The following is an 18,852-nucleotide window of genomic DNA, read 5'->3' as shown; positions in this document are numbered from 1 at the left end:
ATCCGGCAGGTCACCGATGCCCTTTTCGCAAGGAGACACCAATTCATCTCCTTCCCCATGACCCTAGAGAGGCAGGAGCAGTGTGCAGTCGGATTTGCCAGGATCGCCGACTTCCCCATGGTGCAGGGCGCCATTGACTGCACGCATGTGGCTATGCGGGCACCTATCGACAATGCCGAGGATTACCGCAACCGGAAGGGCTACCATTCCCTCAATGTACAGCTGGTGTGTGACCACAGGCAGCGCATCCTAGCTGTCAATGCCCGCTTTCCAGGAAGCAGCCACGATGCATTTATCCTGCGCCAGACTACTGTGGCTGACATGTTCGAGGCACAGCCTCCACCAAGGGGATGGCTTATTGGGGACAAGGGCTACCCTTTGTGTACATGGCTCATGACCCCGCTCCGCGCGCCCAGGACCCCTGCGGAGGAGGCATACAACGAAAGCCATCAAGCCACAAGGAACATCATAGAGCAAACGATTGGCGTCCTCAAGCAACGGTTCCGCTGCCTGGATCGATCCGGCGGATCTCTCTAGTATTCGCCGGATAGAGTCTCCCAGTTCGTCGTCGTTTGCTGCATGCTGCACAACCTGGCTATCCGCAGGACTCAGGCACTGCCACCTCACATTGGACCACCACCTCAGGAGGACGAGCAGGAGGACCATGAGGAGGAGGAGGAGGAGTACCAGCCCAGGAGGGAGCCACAAGGTCCAAGGGCCGTCCGCCGGCGGCTTATTGAACGACACTTCTAGGCCCCCTGTCAGGGAATGGCTTGTGGCAATGAACGCACCTGAATGCAGCCGCTCCGCAAGCCCTCAGCCGGTTAACGCAACAACCACTTGAAACATGACACCTGGACAAGCTGAATAAATAAAAAGCTTTATTTAACAAACTCAGGGCCCTTCCCACATGAAACAGAAAAACAGACAACACCCCCAAAAAACAGTCAAAAACATATCTCACTCCCACAACCTGGGGAGGAATAACAAAACTTGTCCATCCAATTGGCCTTCATCCTCGGCCTAACCAAGACAAACCCCCCCATACAGAACACAAACACCCCCATATAAAAAAACAGTTGCCTTCATCTTCGGCGTTAGCAAAATAAGCCCCCCCCCATACAGAACACAAACACCCCCATATAAAAAAACAGTTGGCAACACACTCTACTTGGTGTGCCGATAGGGCGAGTCCTTGTGCAGGCTTCTCCGGCCCCTGCCCGACCTGTTGCTCCGCCTCAACCTGGGCCCTGTGGGTGTTGCAAGGCTGGGGGAAGGCTCCTGAGGGGCACAATGCGTGACGGCAGATGCCCTTGGGGGCCGGCCTAGACGAGGTCCGGCCCTGGAGGGGCCGGCTGCTGACTGCTGCAGCTGTGGCTGGGCAGCATCAGTCTCTCCAGCAGCTCGTCGCAGCTTGGCTGGGGGAGTGGCAGTGGCGGCTGCATCAACGGGGGCAAGCTGGCTGATGCCAGGCGCTCGCTGGTCGCCAGAGACACTGGCACTCGGCCGGGCTGGCACTGCAGCAAGCGCAGCAATCTGGTGAAGGCCAGACTGCTGTGCTGCAGCAGGGCGGCGGGTGCCCTGGCGATGCTTCCGTGACACAGCGAGTGTGGCAGAAGTGAGTGCCCGAACTGCCCTGGTCTGTGCCCGCATCAGATCAGCCAGTGTCTGCACGGCACCACTCATGAACTCTCGACTCGCGTCCTGTGCTGCCGCGAGTTGGTCGACACCCCTGGCCTGTGAGTCCCCGAAATCGGCCACACTATGAGCCAGGGACTCAATGGCCTGAGGCAACTGTCCCACAACCCCCATGAACTCGTTGTGGCGCCGCTCCGAGGCCGCAGACATTTCATCAAGGAGGCGCACCTCCTGGGCGAGGACCGTCTCCGGACTGGAGGCCGGACTCTCCCTCTGGGGAGAAGGCCGCCGAGCTGCCCGACCCTTCCCGCGTGCCTGGACGCCACTGGGCCCAGCAACTGCCCTCCCCTGCAACACTTCCCCCCTCTGGGGAGAAGGCCGCCGTGCTGCCCGACCCTTCCCGCGTGCCTGGACGCCACTGGGCCCAGCAACTACACCCCCCTGCAACACTTCCCCCCTCTGGGGAGAAGGCAGCCGTGCTGCCCGACCCTTCCCGCGTGCCTGGACGCCACTGGGCCCAGGAGCTACACCCCCCTGCAACACTTCCCCCTGGCTCTCCTCCAGGCAAGACGTGTCCCCTCCATTGCCATCCCCTGGCGCGGATGAGGGTTCCCCCGATGTGCCGCCTTCCTCTTGGTCCTCGTCGTCCTCCTCTTCTGAGGGACTGGCACTCTCAGCTTCAGGGACCTCCTCCTCACCAGCTGAAAGCAGGAAGGCACAAGAGTAGCTTTAGAGTGAGGACAGGGCGTCAGCGAGGGAGGCATGATTGGTGGCATTATGCGCATTGGTCGGACAGTGGCAAAGGATGTAGATCTGAAGCGCAAGGGGAACGAGAGAGGTGCAAACGGTCATGTCCTTACCATTGGGGCCCAGCACAGGGTCGGCATATCCAATAGCAACGGGGCCAACCACCCGGCCACGCATGAGTCGAGCCACGCGCTCCTCCAGGTCACTGAGCTCCTGGAACTGGGCACGGCCTCCCCCGGTGACAGTCCGGCTCCTCAGATTCTGCGCCAGCTTGGCCTGCAAGAGAAAGGATGGCCTCTAAGTACAGTGTGGTGCCCTGTTGTTGTGTGCACTGCCTCCCATGGTCGAATAGCTTGGCCAGTGTGGTGCCCTGTTGTTGTGTGCACTGCCTCCCATGGTCGAATAGCTTGGCCAGTGTGGTGCCCTGTTGTTGTGTGCACTGCCTCCCATGGTCGAATAGCTTGGCCAGTGTGTGAAGTGCAGAAAGTGCTATTGATGATCATGCCAGTGCCATAGCTGCGGGAGGAGGGCTGGCCATTAGGCCTTTGAGGTCCCTTTGCCCATAATGTGAGGTGCACATGCAAGGATGAGGAGGACACTGGAAAGGGTACTCACCCTGACCAACCGAGTGAGGTCGTTGTACTTCTTGCGGCATTGGTCACCAGTCCTGGGGACATCGCTGTTGGCTGACACCCTCAGGGCGATTTCCCTCCAGGCTCTCCTGTACTGCCTCCTGGGAGCCTTCTTGCCACTGTCCGGGCACAAGATCTCTCTGTTCTTTTCCAACCCCCTAAGCAGCACCCTCAAAGCATGCTCTGAGAAGCGCTGCGCTCGTTCACGGGCCTTCTGCATGGCTTCAGGTGCTATTTGGGTCCACCAGCAGTGTTCAGGCCTAGCTGCAGGGCTCCACTATCCAGGGCGTGGCAGCAGACAAAGTCGACCCTTCCCCCTTTAAGAGCTGGCCGGCGTCAGGGTGTCTGCTGTCAATCAAAACATGACCGCACCTGCGCTGCGCCCGGCCTCGGCGTTATCAGTCCGCACCGCCGGCTTAGCGCCTAAAGGTAGGAGTGCAACGCCAGTTTCAGCGCTCGCCCAAACTCCTTGGCCAAAGCTACTGAATTTCGGCGAAGTGGCCTCCACTTTCCGGCGGGCGCTAACTTCACCGCCCGCCCGACTTTACCGCCCCAAAAGTGGCTAGACTGAATTTCTAGGCCAATGGGACTTAAGGCGGATAAATCCCCTGGACCTGATGGCTTACATCCTAGGGTCTTGAGAGAAGTAGCGGTAGGGATTGCGGATGCATTGGTGGTAATTTTCCAAAACTCCCTGGATTCAGGAAAGGTCCCAGCAGATTGCAAAACTGCTAATGTAACGCCCTTATTTAAAAAGGGAGGTAGACAAAAGGCTGGAAACTATAGACCAGTTAGTCTAACATCTGTGGTTGGTAAAATGTTGGAGTCCATTATTAAGGAAGCAGTAACAGGACATTTGGATAAGCATAATTTAATCGGACAGAGTCAGCATGGTTTTATGAAGGGGAAGTCATGTTTGACAAATTTGCTCGAATTCTTTGAGGACGTAACAAACAGGGTGGATAAAGGGGAACCAGTGGATGTGGTGTATTTGGACTTCCAAAAGGCATTTGACAAGGTGCCACACAAAAGATTACTGCACAAGATAAAAAATCACAGGATTGGGGGTAATATACTGGCATGGGTGGAAGATTGGCTATCTAACAGAAAACAAAGAGTTGGGATAAATGGTTCATTCTCGGGTTGGCAATCAGTAACTAGTGGTGTTCCGCAGGGGTCAGTGCTGGGACCCCAACTCTTTACAATCTATATTAACGATTTGGAGGAGGGGACCAAGTGCAACGTATCCAAGTTTGCCGATGATACAAAGATGGGAGGGAAAGCAGTGAGTGAGGAGGACATAAATAACCTGCAAAAGGACATAGACAGGCTGAGTGAGTGGGCAGAAATTTGGCAGATGGAATATAATGTTGGAAAGTGTGAGGTTATGCACTTTGGCAGAAAAAATCAAAGAGCAAGTTATTATCTAAATGGAAAGAAACTGCAAAGTGCTACAGTACAAAGGGATCTGGGGGTCCTGGTGCATGAAACACAGAAGGTTAGTATGCAGGTACAGCAGGTGATCAGGAAGGCCAATGGAATCTTGGCTTTTATTGCAAGGGGGATGGAGTATAAAAGCAGGGAAGTCTTGCTTCAGTTATACAGGGTACTGGTGAGGCCACACCTGGAATACTGCGTACAGTTTTGGTTTCCATATTTAAGAAAAGATATACTTGCTCTCGAGGCAGTTCAGAGGAGGTTCACTTGGTTGATGCCGGAGATGAGGGGTTGACTTGTGAGGAAAGGTTGTTTAGGTTGGGCCTCTACTCATTGGAATTCAGAAGAATGAGAGGCGATCTTATTGAAACATAAGATTGTGAGGGGGATTGATCGGGTGGATGCGGGGAGGATGTTTCCACTGATGGGTGAGACTAGAACTAGGGGGCATAATCTTAGAATAAGGGGCTGCCGTTTCAAAACTGAGATGAGAAGAAACTTCTTCACTCAGAGGGTAGTAAATCTATGGAATTTGCTACCTCAGAGAGCTGTGGAAGCTGCGACATTAAATAAATTTAAAACGGAGATAGACAGTTTCCTAGCTGATAAGGGAATTAAGGGTTATGGGGAGCGGGCAGGGATGTGGACGTGAGTCTAGGTTCGGATCAGCCATGATCCTATTGAATGGCGGAGCAGGCCCGAGGGGCCGTATGGCCTACTCCTGTTCCTACTTCTTATGTTCTTATTTTCACCATTTCTTTTTTTATTGAAACTCCCTGAAACTTGGAATCCTGAGATACTGATTTCTCTAATTAGTTCCAGCGGCCCCCACCCCATTATTACCATAGAATGTCTCACGACACAGTTGGATTTTTCTGTGTTTGCAACATGACCTGTGTGAGGGAGACACTGCACAATTGTAGGGTACGGCACCTGCTTTGATGTCGTATCTCTCAGCAATTGTGTGGTTCACAGAAGTTCAACCTTTTACCTCAGAGTGTCAAACACTATTGGTGAAGACGCATCAGGAGGAAAAACAGGATAGTTAATGCGAATAGACCGGCCAACGCACAATGTAATAAAGTGTCATACAATTAGACAGCATGAATGTAACATTCTTTACAGATTTAGATCCTGAAAATAGTGATGCCATTATACAATTATGCAAATTATGGGATTATCCAATATAAAATGAAGTGGGAAACATTGTTTAAACAAAAGTAACCTGAAATTAGCAGGCATGAATCAGAATATAAATCTGTGCTGAATATAAATCTCCTTCACGAAGTGTTGCGCTTTGCCCAATTAAAATATAATGGGAGAAAAATTCAGTATCGCCCCGTTTGGGGCGCCATTATCGGCCGTGCGCAAAGTTTAGCGCCTGGCGCTAATTATTGCCTCCGACGGCAAACTTGGTTTTTATCGCCCCTGGAGGTGATTGGAGCGCTAAATCAGGCGTTTCACACCTGTCTTAAGGCGCAAATGCCGAGGAGCGAGGCGCTACCTCAGAGCGCTGGTGAAGCAAGGAAGGGCAATTCAAAATTAACCTGCAAAGTGCTGCTCAGTACCCAAAACTCATTCACACAGCATTGAATCTCTCCAGAAGTCTCTCTCTCTCTCTCAGAATGCGTGGTGCAAAAATGTCACCAACAAAAAAAGGCAGGAAGCGGTCGCCTTTAAATAGCGCTCCCCCAGTCCCTTTCTGACTGCAAATCGCTCCCCTCAACCTGTCGTTGCTAGCGGCAGGCGGTAAGGCAGGGGGCGCCACTCAATATCCGGTCCGGGGCGTTACGCACTCGACTGACATCACGATCTGCCAGCGCAGAAGATCGTGGTGGTAGTGTCTAGCGCTGCCGCAAAATGTCTAGTTAATTTCGCGAGCGCCGCAAACATCGCTGTGCCCAGGCGCTAGTTGCTTTGCGCCCCATTAGCGCCCTCTTAAGGCGCTAACGGGAGGCACAAGCAACTGAATTTTTCCCCCAATAGATTGTGCTCAGTTAAAATTTTTATAATACGAGATTCCGTAAATTGTTCAAGTATTGTAGAGTATAAAACAACATGGAAATGATCTTAGTCCTGTTGAGCTTTCACACTTCTGTGAATTTTTAAAAAAATACACAGCCAATAGTTCTAAACTTGTACTTCACAATTCCAGCAACAATTCAAAAACGACTGAAGAAAGAGAAAAAGGCAAAGAGGAAATTACAGGAAGCACTTGAATTTGAGTCAAAGCGACGAGAGCAAGTGGAGCAAGCTTTACAACAGGCCACATCCACAGAAAGTCTCAGGGCGCTCAATGGTATGGCTCTCATCACTTTATATGTAATGCAAGTCTTGTGAATGAAAATGGTGGAAATGCACAGCAGGGCCCATCAGAAATTGTGAAGAAAAAAGTAAAAGGTGGATTAACCATTCCGGTGTAGGACCCCTGTCAGAACTGATGAAGGGTCAGCATGAACCCATCTTTAATCTTTACAGATGCTGTAAAGGCACATCAGGAGGGAAAAAAAGGACAGTTAATGTGAATAAACTGGCCAACGCACAATGTAATAAAGTATCATACAATTAGACAGCATGAATGTAAACATATTCTTTACAGAAAGCGCATGATCGTTTCCAGCATTTTCTCCCCAACCCCCCTGCACAATCTTCATTGACATTTTGAGTTCAATGGGCACCTACCAAAACTAAAATGAGCACTTTGCTCGGATACTACCCATCATCTCTCGACATGGGCGGGTACCACAAATGCAAATCATTTTTTTAAGCACTGAATTAGGTTTCTTCCTTTTGCACTGTAGAGATATTTTTACCGTAAATGCAAATAGAGGATATAAGAAGGCACAGGTTACACTATTTTAACCGTTAACATGCTGGCCATATGGAATTGTTTATTTGGCAAATTAGGTTTAAATATTAACTGAACCATGACGCTGAGCTTTTCGAAGTTCATTACTGAATATAAATTTAGGGTCATTGATTTTCTGTTGCTACGGGGGAAATGGGGAGCGTTCTTTGCATAGCCTTACATAGGGGGCTTGTATCATGATTGATTACTCAGTTATGGATGGTGGACTTGTACAAACAGCAGACGTGAGGGAGTATAATGTGCTGATTTGTTCCCCTGATTATTTTGTCAGGTGCAAATAAACATTGAATTTTCTTTTAATTAAATATTACTGCATAAAATGCCAGTAACTGCAGAATATGCAAAGGAAGATTAATAAACATTGAAGAATTACCTTTGTGCAGGGAAACTGAACAGCAGGCTTCGAGGACATGTAATCCTTGAACAAAAATGTATTTTATTAATATCCTGATTTAAGAGCTGTGCAAGATTATAAAAGGCAGGAGTTCAGTATAGTTTCCAAATTTGCCTCATATTCTTTGAAGGCCAAAACATTTAGTCACTTCAGCGGATTAAGCCTGCCTAGTGACTCATCCTCTGTGGAATAGGTAGCCTAGTAATGCAGGGTTCATTCGAGGAACTTATCTAGTCCCCATCATCCAAGAATGGCCACACTGGAAACCACACAGTGTAAAGATAATAACAAATGAATTAAATGATTTTTGCACATGGCTTGGACTCATTTTCAAATTGTGTTATAGCTTTTCATTATGCATAATGAACACATTTTAATTATAGTCACACACATTCTGATGTGTGTAAAAATTAGCCACGGAACATTATGCACGTTGTGGATTTGATGGGATCAGAGGTTAATAGAGTTACTGAACTGTTGGAACTAAACCCTTTTGCTCATTAGTGATCACATGATAAGCTGCCGTGCAACCCAGAGCTCACTCTTTTCTAAGTCAACCAAGTACTGGCACAGAAGTAATCATCACTTTTAAAAAAGATAAAAAATGTAAAAATATAAATCAGACAGTTGAAAGTAGACATCATCTGATTGAATCTTCCTGTTTTTAGAGGCAGTCATTCCCGAGATGGAAGCTGAACACTGTGGGACTCAGCTTGACACAACAGCAACAGTACAAGGTAGGCATAGGCTTTATCCCAAACAAAGTCGTGAAATTCAGGGGCCTCATTTTTTTTGGCAGGGTGTGGGGTGGGGAGGGGGGGAATGGAAGAGAGGATTAGGTGACTTTAGCATTTGTGTTATATATTGAAAGATACTATTGTTCCAGCTTTCTGCTTGGCTGTTTGGTGATTTGAGACAGTGAAACAGATCAAAAGAGAACTTTTAAAATCTTCATTTCTCTATCTTGTCCGTGCTGATTGGCCAACAGGAGAGGACATACACTTCAAAAGATATGAGAGTTGTCCAGTGTAATTTTTTTCTCCTCCTCAACACCATAGTTTATCTTCAAGACATCTTCCACAGCTTAGCAAAAATCTGATAAAAATCCACTCTTGGGTAGGCAGCCAACCTCAACACTTGAACCTGAAACTGCTGGAAAAAAGATACTGCATTGTTGACACTACTGAGCCACTGGGACAGTGTTTTCTATTATCCATGTAAATTGCTATTTTTTAGTGGAAGGTTAACATAAGTGCGCTAATTTCCCATCTTCGCCATTTAAAGTGGTCACCAAACCATTAGTGATCAACTGCGTTAAATATTAGAGAAAGGAAGTTAATGTGAATGTGTTAACTTGCGCGTTAAAGATAGCACATGGAGTGATTTAAAACCCACTAAACACATTACATGGGGCAGCACTTTGCTGTCTATCTCCATGATTCCCCTTCAGATTGTATTATTTTAAACCTACATTCACAGAGCAAACACATTGATTGAGGGATTTTTATCTGTTTGCTGGTTTGTACTTTCCCACAGGAAAAGTCTATGTGCACACGTTGAACTCAGATTTGTGTCTCATTGCAAGTGATACGCGATAAACACACAAATTTTGATTGCGGGTTGCTTCTTCCTTTCCTAGGCTTCCATTGTTTGTTTGTTTGTTTGTCTTCCTTTTTTGTTCTCGGCTCCTTTTCCACCCATAAATTCACTCTTAAAATACTTAAAGGGAAACTCCAGGCAAAGAAACCAAAGAATGCATCCCCTAAGATTCTCAATCATCTACTAACCTAAACTAAAAAAGTTTAATTACTAATGTTATTGCCAAACTAAGAACATAAATCTGCCTTAATATAGTTTTATTAATTTGTATCTTTAGTGAAGGACTTCTCTAAATTTTAATTGATTGGCAATGATGTATGATAATTTAGAGAAATTACTAGATTTCCCCTTTAACAAATCTCAAAGTTAAATATTTAATGACATAGCTTAAGTAAACTACTTGAAATGTCACATTAATGGAAATTTTGACTGTAACCTTTTCACTGACCCATTGTGTTTATGTAAAAGCTCTCACTGTAGCACTAAGTCTGGCCTATTGAGAAGTTTGTGTTTGAATTTTTACCCTTGTTTATTTTCCATTCTGTGATAATATTTGTTGAACTGCATCTGCTTTATAAGGATTCCATGCATGGACTACCACACACATGTAAAGAATCTAACCAAACTTCTCTCTCTCTCTCTCAAAGAGAGACTTAAATTTATATAGCGCCTTTAACAACCACCGGACGTTTCTAAGCATTTTACAGTCAATGAAGTACTTTTTGAAGTGGAGTCACTGTTGTAATGTGGGAAACGCAGCAGCCAATTTGTGCACAGCAAGCTCCCACAAACAGCAATGTGATAATGACCAGATAATCTGTTTTTGTTATGTTGGTTGAGGGATAAATATTGGCCAGGACACCAGGGTTAACTCCCCTACTCGTCTTCGAAATAGTGCCATGGGATCTTTTACGTCCACCCGAGAGCGCAGACGGGGTCTAAGTTTAACGTCTCATCCGAAAGACGGCACCTACAACAGTTCAGCACACCCTCAGCGCTGGAGTGTCAGCCTAGCTTTATGTGCTCAATCCTGGGAGTGAGACTTGAACCCACAACCTTCTGACTCAGAGGCAAGTGTGCTACCAACTGAGCCACAGCTGACTCTATAAGAGAAATGAGGCACTCATCCTATTCAGTGTCTTGGTTAATTGAGATAGTGGTTGCATTTGTAACGGATGGATTTGGGGGTAGCTGTTCCAAGCATTTCTGAAAGGTTTGAAGCCCGCCTTTTACATACAAAACTGTGTTGTTGTTTGACTCGCTTGTTAAAACTAGTGCAGTCTGTTTACCATCTTGAACAATTGACTAACGCATGAGATATGGTGGTGGGCACCCTTAAATGGTGGCATTGTGGCTTTGCATAGCCACAAGAGATCTTGAAGGTATGAATTACAAGATACTGTGAGGCATCTTTTCCAACTGTTGATTCATAATTGGTCCCTGGAGGTCCTGGTGGATGTCAACTTCAACCTGGACACAGTCCTTCAGGACCATTCAGAGAAGGGTCAAGGGCACTTCGGTCTTTCTTCAATGACAGCAACATCCCACTCTTGGCCTAAGACATGAATCCAAATAGCTATCCTTGACTTATAACAATGCAAAGGCTTCCTCTAGCCCATGAGAATGATCCAGGACAAAGCTATGAGGTATATTTCTGGCACAAAGAGGGACATCAACTGGTCACTGAGTATGCTGGGAGGGGGGTGGGTGCTGGTGGTCTTAGGGTGGGTACACTTTTTTGTCACAGCCCTTCATATGAAGATCTGGTCTAAGTAATTGAAGTAAGCCTGGTATGCAGCAGTGGACTTAGATGTCCTAAACAAAGTGATTTGGGCAGATGTCCATCATATAGCTGATGAAACTCAGACTTGGAATGACTGTTGCAGGAAGGCATTACCTGGGGGTCAGGTGTGAAAACATGCAATCACATATCCAGGCCTGACTGCCTACCAGGACTGGGTTACACTGTGGGCAGCAGCTGCTGCATGGTGTGTGTCTATGCTGTGATCAGGAGGATGGTGGCACTATGTGCACACTTTTTAACGATAAATTGTGCTGCACATGCGGAGCTTTTGGTACCTGCAATCCACCTAGCAAGGGTTAATACCTGCACTGGTTAGTTGTCTGATGATTATCTCCCTGCACGAGGGGAGTGAATAAGAGAAAGTGGCAAGCAGGATTTTCTTTGGAGTGCATGGGTGAAGAGAAAGGTATAGAATATAAAAATACTTGTATCCATATAAAATACTTCAAGTGTTATAGACTGTGAGTGTTTCCTGTGAAGGGTACTTTTAGGAATAGAACTCAATGCTTTTCATGAAATACATTTCTTATCTTAAAAGGTGAAGAAGGAACCTGATGAGTTTCATGAAGGCTGTATAAAAATGTATGTAAAATGTCCGAGAAGCAAAATCAGTTTCTCTTTCTCTCTCTGCTCCTCTTCTGATGTGCCCCCACTGGGAACGTGCAAACAGCCTGCCACCGAGTTCAAATAAATTCCCGGCCAAATCAAAAGTTGCCTTGGTTGCTATTTCACTTGATATGAAAGTTTTAAATCTTTTTATTGCCAAGTTTCCATTCTGCCATGGAAAACAAAAAAAAGTTTGAGCCCGGATTTAGCACTGCACAGTTTGGACTCCGTTCCCTCCAATAGTCCACCTTCACGGGAAAAATCAACATTTGTAAGAGTCAGAGTAATGTGGGGAACTTTACTAAATTGAAAAAGCCATTGCAATCTCCATATCGTGCTCCTCAGATGTTACTTAAATTAACAGGTCACAGGCAGGTTGTGAGAAACCATGGTGACAATCACCGAGCAGCGCTCTCACTAATCAGCCACAAAAATACAAGTGTCCATTTTAATATTTATTCCACCCTCTGCATTTGGGATTTCCGTACTCATTTAGTCTTACTGACAAATACACCTATTGTTTAATTCTAAAAATGCTGTCGGAGAAACCTACAAGATTACAGGGCTAGGCCGGCGGGGATAGAATGTAATGGTTAACCAGACGCAGAATGTGGTGATAAAAGCTGATAAACATACGTAATCATTAGGAGGGAAAGGTGAGCAATGCAGTGAAAGCAAGGAAGGTTTCCTCACGAGTGCAGCTCCACAAGAGGTTTTTGCAAATCTATGCAATGGCATCCACAATGCAAGTTCAGAATATCCCAGAGCTATGTGTCAAAAAACTTGTCAACTTTTAATGCTCGTTAGGTTACACAACAAAAAATGTAGAATATGAATATAATTGTCTCATTTTGTTTTCTGTACATTATTTTATCACAGCAGCTGACACTCCTTCAGCAGAACATTCACCATTTCAGAAAGGGAAAGAATCCAGTGGTTTTTAATCTATACATCAACATCACATAAATGGACAGGATCCATTTGATACTTTGATTTAGTTGAATGAGAAAACTGTACAACATTTACAAGTATGTTAAACATTAATGGAAAAGTAGGCAACTTTCGTGAGTAAGTCCTGCTCTGGACACTGAAATCCCTGAACTGCAATAAAACATTTGCACATTCAAACTGTTCCTTTAGCATCACCATAGCAACGCCGTTAGCGACTGTAGTGGGATATAGAGGGCATAACATTAGCAGAGATGAATTACATACAGGGGCTCTTTCATGAGCGTGAAATGCCCTTTTGTCACACATGAGGCGAGAGGTCTTTCTCAGCAGTTAGCCTGCATTTCAAACTCGATTTCAAATGCAGCCCAATTGTCTGAATGCAAAATGAAAGATTGAATAATATGGACAAATGTGGCTATTGTATGCAAAATTAAGCCCGAGGAGAGAGTTTGGATTAAAGTGACAGGGTATACAATTTGCTGGTGAATTATTATGCATCGCCTTGTGTACTGTATATCTGCAACCGTATCTGTTATTGGAATGTTATTCAAAGCTTTAGAAAAATGGGGGAGGTGACAGTATTTAACATTAGTGAACAGCTGGGGTTTTACCCAGTTTGAATAATTTTTGGATAGATATTTTTAAAATTGTGGCACTTCAATTACATTTTCATTTGCATCAAGATATCTGAAATCACCATTCAGTATATAAACAACCTAGGGCACTGTTGTATTCAAATGACTGGAGAAAATAGGAAGAGACACTTATTAAATAACCGAATCATATTTTTTTTTAATCCACAAACTTGTCTTTTTAAATCAGTGCTTCATTATGCTTACAGTTCACAGCACCCTCAGTTTTCTGGTGCAAGAATGACACTTATGGCACAGGCCAAATGCCATGCACATCTTCCCAGTTACCTCCAGAATGCCCTCGACCTTGGCTGAGCACCCTCCAATGCATTTGTGTGACTTATTCTGTATTTTCTGTCCATGAAACCTCTCAGAAGGAGATCACCAAATATGGGATTTCTGAGGCAAATAATGAAGACAATTGTGAGAACTCGTGAAACCAAGATACCATTTTTGCTACAATGTGTTACTTTTCGCACCACTTCATTAGAAACTATATATATTTTTTTGCATTTCTGCACCCACAAACAGATCTCTACGCTCACCTCTGTGTTGGTGGACAATCACAGAATGCCTAAAGGAGGTCTAGGAGTGAGATCCAGACCAGACTATAGAAGAAGGATGGAATGAAGTCTTGTGACAAACGATCACATGCATATCAGCAAACTGAAACGTACACACTGAATGCACACAAAAATATGTTCTACACATCACATCACCTTTTCCCACCCCACAGATAAGCACTGAAGAGACTGTGACCAGACAGCTGCAAGCCCAAATTTAATCATATTGGACAGGAGGAGGACACAAAGGCCATGATTGACCTTGTGATTGCTTCAGACTCATTTCTCTGCCTACCGGGCTTATCCTGGGGGGAAAAAAAAGATTCCTCCGCCTCCTCACAACATGCTAATTAACACAATCCTCACTGAGTTTAGTGAATAGGTACATTTCGCACTGCTGTTCTATCCTTCACTACCATGTGGATAAAGCACCCGTTGGATACAAAGTCATTGGAGCAAGTGATTTTTGGCCTCAGCCCAAGGCTGGAAATGTACCTGCCAGTCTGGACCTCTTCATAAACACCCCTGTAAATGGAGGAGCAAGCTAATACAATAGGAAAGCTAGAAGTACAACTCATCCTGCTCCAGAAATGATGAGAATAGCTACACAACCCAAGAGAAGACATGACAGCGTCTGAACTATTCCACCTTACTGACCGACAAGCATGTAACAGCTCTAAAGGATGTCAAATGTACACAACTCCATCAAAGTGTAAACCAGCATTAAAAATTCAGAAGGAAAAATAATTTCAAACAGTACTGGGGTTGAGGGCTCTCCATTGGTAATCAGGTGAGATTTTAAAATAAGATGGAGTACAGCACAATAAAGTAGCACATACCATATTCTGGTTTTTTTTTAAGTCAGTCATTCATGTGGGGTACAGCCAGACCAAAATAATGGGATCAATAATCCGGAGGGGTACGTAGGATTACATAGGATATACGGCACAGAAACAGGCCATTCGGCCCAACCAGTTTATGCTGCACATGAGCCTCCTCCTGTCTTTCCTCCGCTAACTCTATCAGCATAACCCTCTATTCCCTTCTCCCTCATATGCTTGTCTAGCCTCCCCTTAAATGCATCTATATTATTCACTTCAACCACTCCCTGTGGTAGCGAGTTCCACATTCTCACCACTCTGGGTAAAGAAGTTTCTTCTGAATTCCCTATTGGATTCCTTGGTGACTATCTTATATTGATGGCCTCTAGTTATGCTCTTCCCCACAAGTGGAAACATTCTCTCTGTATCCACTCTATCAAAATTTTTCATAATTTTAAAGACCTTTTAGGTCACTCCTCAGCCTTCTTTTTTCAAGAGAAAAGAGACCCAGCCTGTTCATCCTTTCCTGATATGTATAACCTCGCATTTCTGGTATCATCCTTGTAAATCTTCTCTGCACCTTCTCCAGTGCTTCTATATCCTTTTTATAATATGGCGACTAGAACTGTACGCAGTACTCCAAGTGTGGTCTAACCAAGGTTCGGTACAGGTTTAGCATAACTTCTGTACTTTTCAATTCTATCCCTCTAGAAATAAACCCTAGTGCTTGGTTTGCTTTTTTTATGGCCTTGCTATCCTGTGTCGCAACTTTAGTGATTTGTGTATTTGTACTCCTAGATCCCTTTGTTCCTCTACCCAACCTAGACTCACACCCTCCAAGTGATAAGTGGCCGCCTTATTCTTCCTACCAAAATGTAATACCTCACATTTATCTGTGTTGAACTTCATTTGCCAATTATGTGTCAAAGATTTGGGGCATAGTCGCTGGAATTTGACTAAATATTTTCAAAAGTGAGAAGATTCTATAATAAGTCTCATGAGCAATTTAATAGCTATTCCAAAACCAAACACAAATGTTTGAATGGCTACACTGAAACCTTTTCATAGTGAAATCTTAATCTAGTGAGGAATAGCTGTGGCCTTTAAGAGTTCAACTGTGTCAGGACTGTTGAACAGAACATTACTGACCGTCGCTTTGATTGTATTAAAGCTACAAGTCAGTTAAACTCAAAATTGTTGCAATTTCAACACTGATTAAGAGTTACTTAAACACTTTCAAATGCGAAGAAGATGCTATGTTCTCGGCTTTTACAGGCTGTAAACCTTTCTTGAAGTTAGCTTGAAACTTTGCAACATGGATTGCAATCTTAACGTCCTGGTTATGCTGCACCTATACCACATGTGCAATATAGAACTGCTGACTGAAGTGATACAAATTTTGGAGCAAGAAGCAAGACCATCTGGAAGAAATGGTTCTGAAATACTGGAATTGCAGCCAATGTGAAGTCTGCAGTAATATTCAAAAGTTTTGTGTTTAAAAAAAAACTCCTGGCAAACTGCGGTACTGCAACTCATTTTTTAGTAATTAAAAAAAGCGGACTATTCAGTCAGCTGTCCTCAATTATTAAAAGATCCCACTGGCAGTTGGAGACCTGTCTCCTGTCCACAGTGCCTCTGCCTGTGCCAGTTCCATAGTATTTTCATGTATGCTTTATACCCTAAATGCAGCTCAATTTATTAACTCCATAGCTACAAAAGCTAGTGGTATAAAGGTTAATATCATCTGGGAGGCATTTTGCTCAAATCTCAATATAGGATTGTGCCAACTAAAGGATAGTCTCAGGAGATTACAACTACTTGATTTAGCTTTTGTATGAGGAGGTTTAGGTTTCTTTATGGAGATGAACAGTCAGAAAAATGTGGTCAATGTTCCAATTATATCTCACTGTATTTCAGTACATTTTGATTTCAGTTCCATGTAACATATGAATATAGAGTGGTGTATTTAACAAGACCAAATATGATGTTCGATATAACCAGTGCATCTCCTGTGGCATTGTTACGGCCAGTCAAAGCGTATGCTGTTCTGGATGACAGAAATGTTATGTCATGTAATGCTCAGTGTACTTATTATATAAGTGAACAATAGCAACAGTCCTTCAACTAAACGATTACAAGTCCAACAGTGCTGCACGCATTAAAAATATCTCCATTATTCTGAGGGGGACAATTTTTACACAGTTGTATGAAATATGGGAAAGTATGAAGTTTAAAGTCATCAAATGTAATGGCCGCGATCTTACCTCTGGAGACGTGCTGGAGGCGGGACTTCTGGTTTCTGGGTTTCAGTCCCACCCCCCCAATGACGTCGGACGAACCACGCTATTTTCCCTTGATTGGCCTTGTTAAGCCCGCCCTGCAGGTTTAGCCGGCCAATTAACGGAAAGCCAGTGACAGATGACATCAGCATATGATGTCAGCGTATGACGCTTCATCTGAGAATGCAGCAGCCATTCTGTCAGCTCTGCTGTTGAGATGAGGCACCTCCGGATCCTCAAAGGTTGAAGCCTGCAGAAAGAAGCAAAGATAAGGAAACTTTTTCCAACACTTTGCACTCACCTCTCATACTTACCTGTCCACACTTGCACCCATCACTCACCTCTAAAAGCGAGGTTGGAACCCGCTCCCAATTTTTCCCATTTTCCCAGCAGTCCCGCCTCCAAACCCGCCTCTTCAGGGCTGGTAAAATCCGGCCCAATGTGTCTATAGGAGAAGTAAGCATTAAAACAGGCTCTTAACTTCCACACTGAAGGCCAAAAAAAGTAAGAAAGGTTATGGGAACAAGGAGTTGAGGAAAGGAAAATAATAATAAATAGGAGAGAGAAAAAAAAGCAGAAAGGCCAGACACAATTTCTTATCTGCACCCAATAGTAGAATGGGGAGGGAAGAAAAAGCTAGTGGGAGAAAAAGGGAAAAATATAATTCAGAACATGGTTTTGTATTGGGACACTGAGTATAGTGGATTGTGTTATGTAGCAAAGCATCTTTACACAGTCATGTCCTGGGTAACTCAAAGAGATGGAGACTCCCTCAAGAAAAAAAAGGGTCAGGGATATAGAAGTGGCAAAATTTACAATCTGAAGTATGGGGCTCCTTCAGCTTGGATGGAAGAATACAGCATTGGTAACTCCCCTGGGCAACCAAATGTGCCAGAATATACTAAGTACAAAGCATGAGCGATGCAGTTGGGATGTTGTTCTGTATTTGGCATGGTCTAGGACACAAGACATTGTGGGAGATGTATTTCTTGAAGAATTTGAGCTCTAGTAATAGAAAGGAAAGTACATGCATTCAGATAGTGCCTTTCACTATCCCAGGGCATTTCAAAAAGGTTTTTACAGCCAATTAGGTACTTTGGAAGCGTAGTCACTATGGCAGCCAATTTGCACATGGCAAAGCCCCACAAACAGCAGTGAGGTACATGACCAGATTTTTTTAAAGTGATATTATTTGGGGGATAACTATTGTCTGGAACCCAGAAGAACTCCCCTACCCTTCTTCGAATAGTGCTGCGGGATCTGAGGGGGCAGACGGGGCCTTGGCAACTCACCCTACTGCAAACATAGCATCTACCTTCGATAAATGGAACATTGACAGTATCGAGAGTGGTGTAGCTCAGGCTGCCCCACCTTCCTGGCTGAAGGAAGGTGCACAAGAGAGGGGTAGGGGCAGAAATAAATAAACCAGGGCTTAACAAACAAGAGTAAAAAATGGATTTAATTCAAATTTCAAGGACCTCCAGAGCAAAGTGCTTAATCTGATGTGATGGGCCTGAAGAATGTATCTTGTAGAGGAAAAAACAAAGTCATTTTAAATTATCAGTCCCACACTGCATTCTGCTGAGTGATGCAGGATCTGTGTTCAAGCTCAGTTGCAGCTTTTTTAGGCTGTACATAACAGCACTGACAGTGGCTGACCACAGAATGTTTCCCCTTAACGGCCTCCTACTATTTATCCATTATACCAGTGAAATCTAATTATTTCTCTTTACTCTGTGTCAAACTTCAGAATTTTGCTGGGCTGGCACTGACGACTGATTTCATTAATTTTGATTACCTTTGTTGGGACTGACTACATTTCACGAACAGAGCTAAAAGCTGCTTCAAAATCCCCAGCCGCACATTATATCAACACAGTT

At 44.7% G+C, this 18,852-nt stretch overlaps 1 protein-coding gene across 5 annotated transcripts in view; it reads left to right on the top strand.

The window, feature by feature from the left end:
• The window catches only part of dacha (dachshund a), a 414,265-nt gene that overhangs the window by 381,441 nt on the left and 13,972 nt on the right, over window positions 1–18,852 (top strand). Inside the window, exons 8-10 of one of the 5 annotated variants that reach the window (XM_085996121.1) lie at window positions 6,610–6,753; window positions 8,386–8,454; window positions 12,606–14,783. In XM_085996121.1, the coding sequence (XP_085852247.1) occupies window positions 6,610–6,753; window positions 8,386–8,454; window positions 12,606–12,670 (278 nt within the window). In that variant the 3' untranslated portion in view covers window positions 12,671–14,783. Of the gene's footprint in view, window positions 1–6,609; window positions 6,754–8,385; window positions 8,455–12,605; window positions 14,784–18,852 lie in introns of those variants that run through there. The other 4 variants (XM_085996115.1, XM_085996128.1, XM_085996103.1 and 1 more) reach the window with 4 other exon arrangements.

Source organism: Somniosus microcephalus, chromosome 1, assembly GCF_052327205.1.
Source record: "Somniosus microcephalus isolate GS21.2 chromosome 1, FLI_Smic_1.0, whole genome shotgun sequence".
In the NCBI taxonomy this organism is placed as follows: domain Eukaryota; kingdom Metazoa; phylum Chordata; class Chondrichthyes; order Squaliformes; family Somniosidae; genus Somniosus; species Somniosus microcephalus.
Note: the sequence above shows the minus strand (reverse complement) of the source record. Positions and strands in the feature narration are given on the sequence as shown.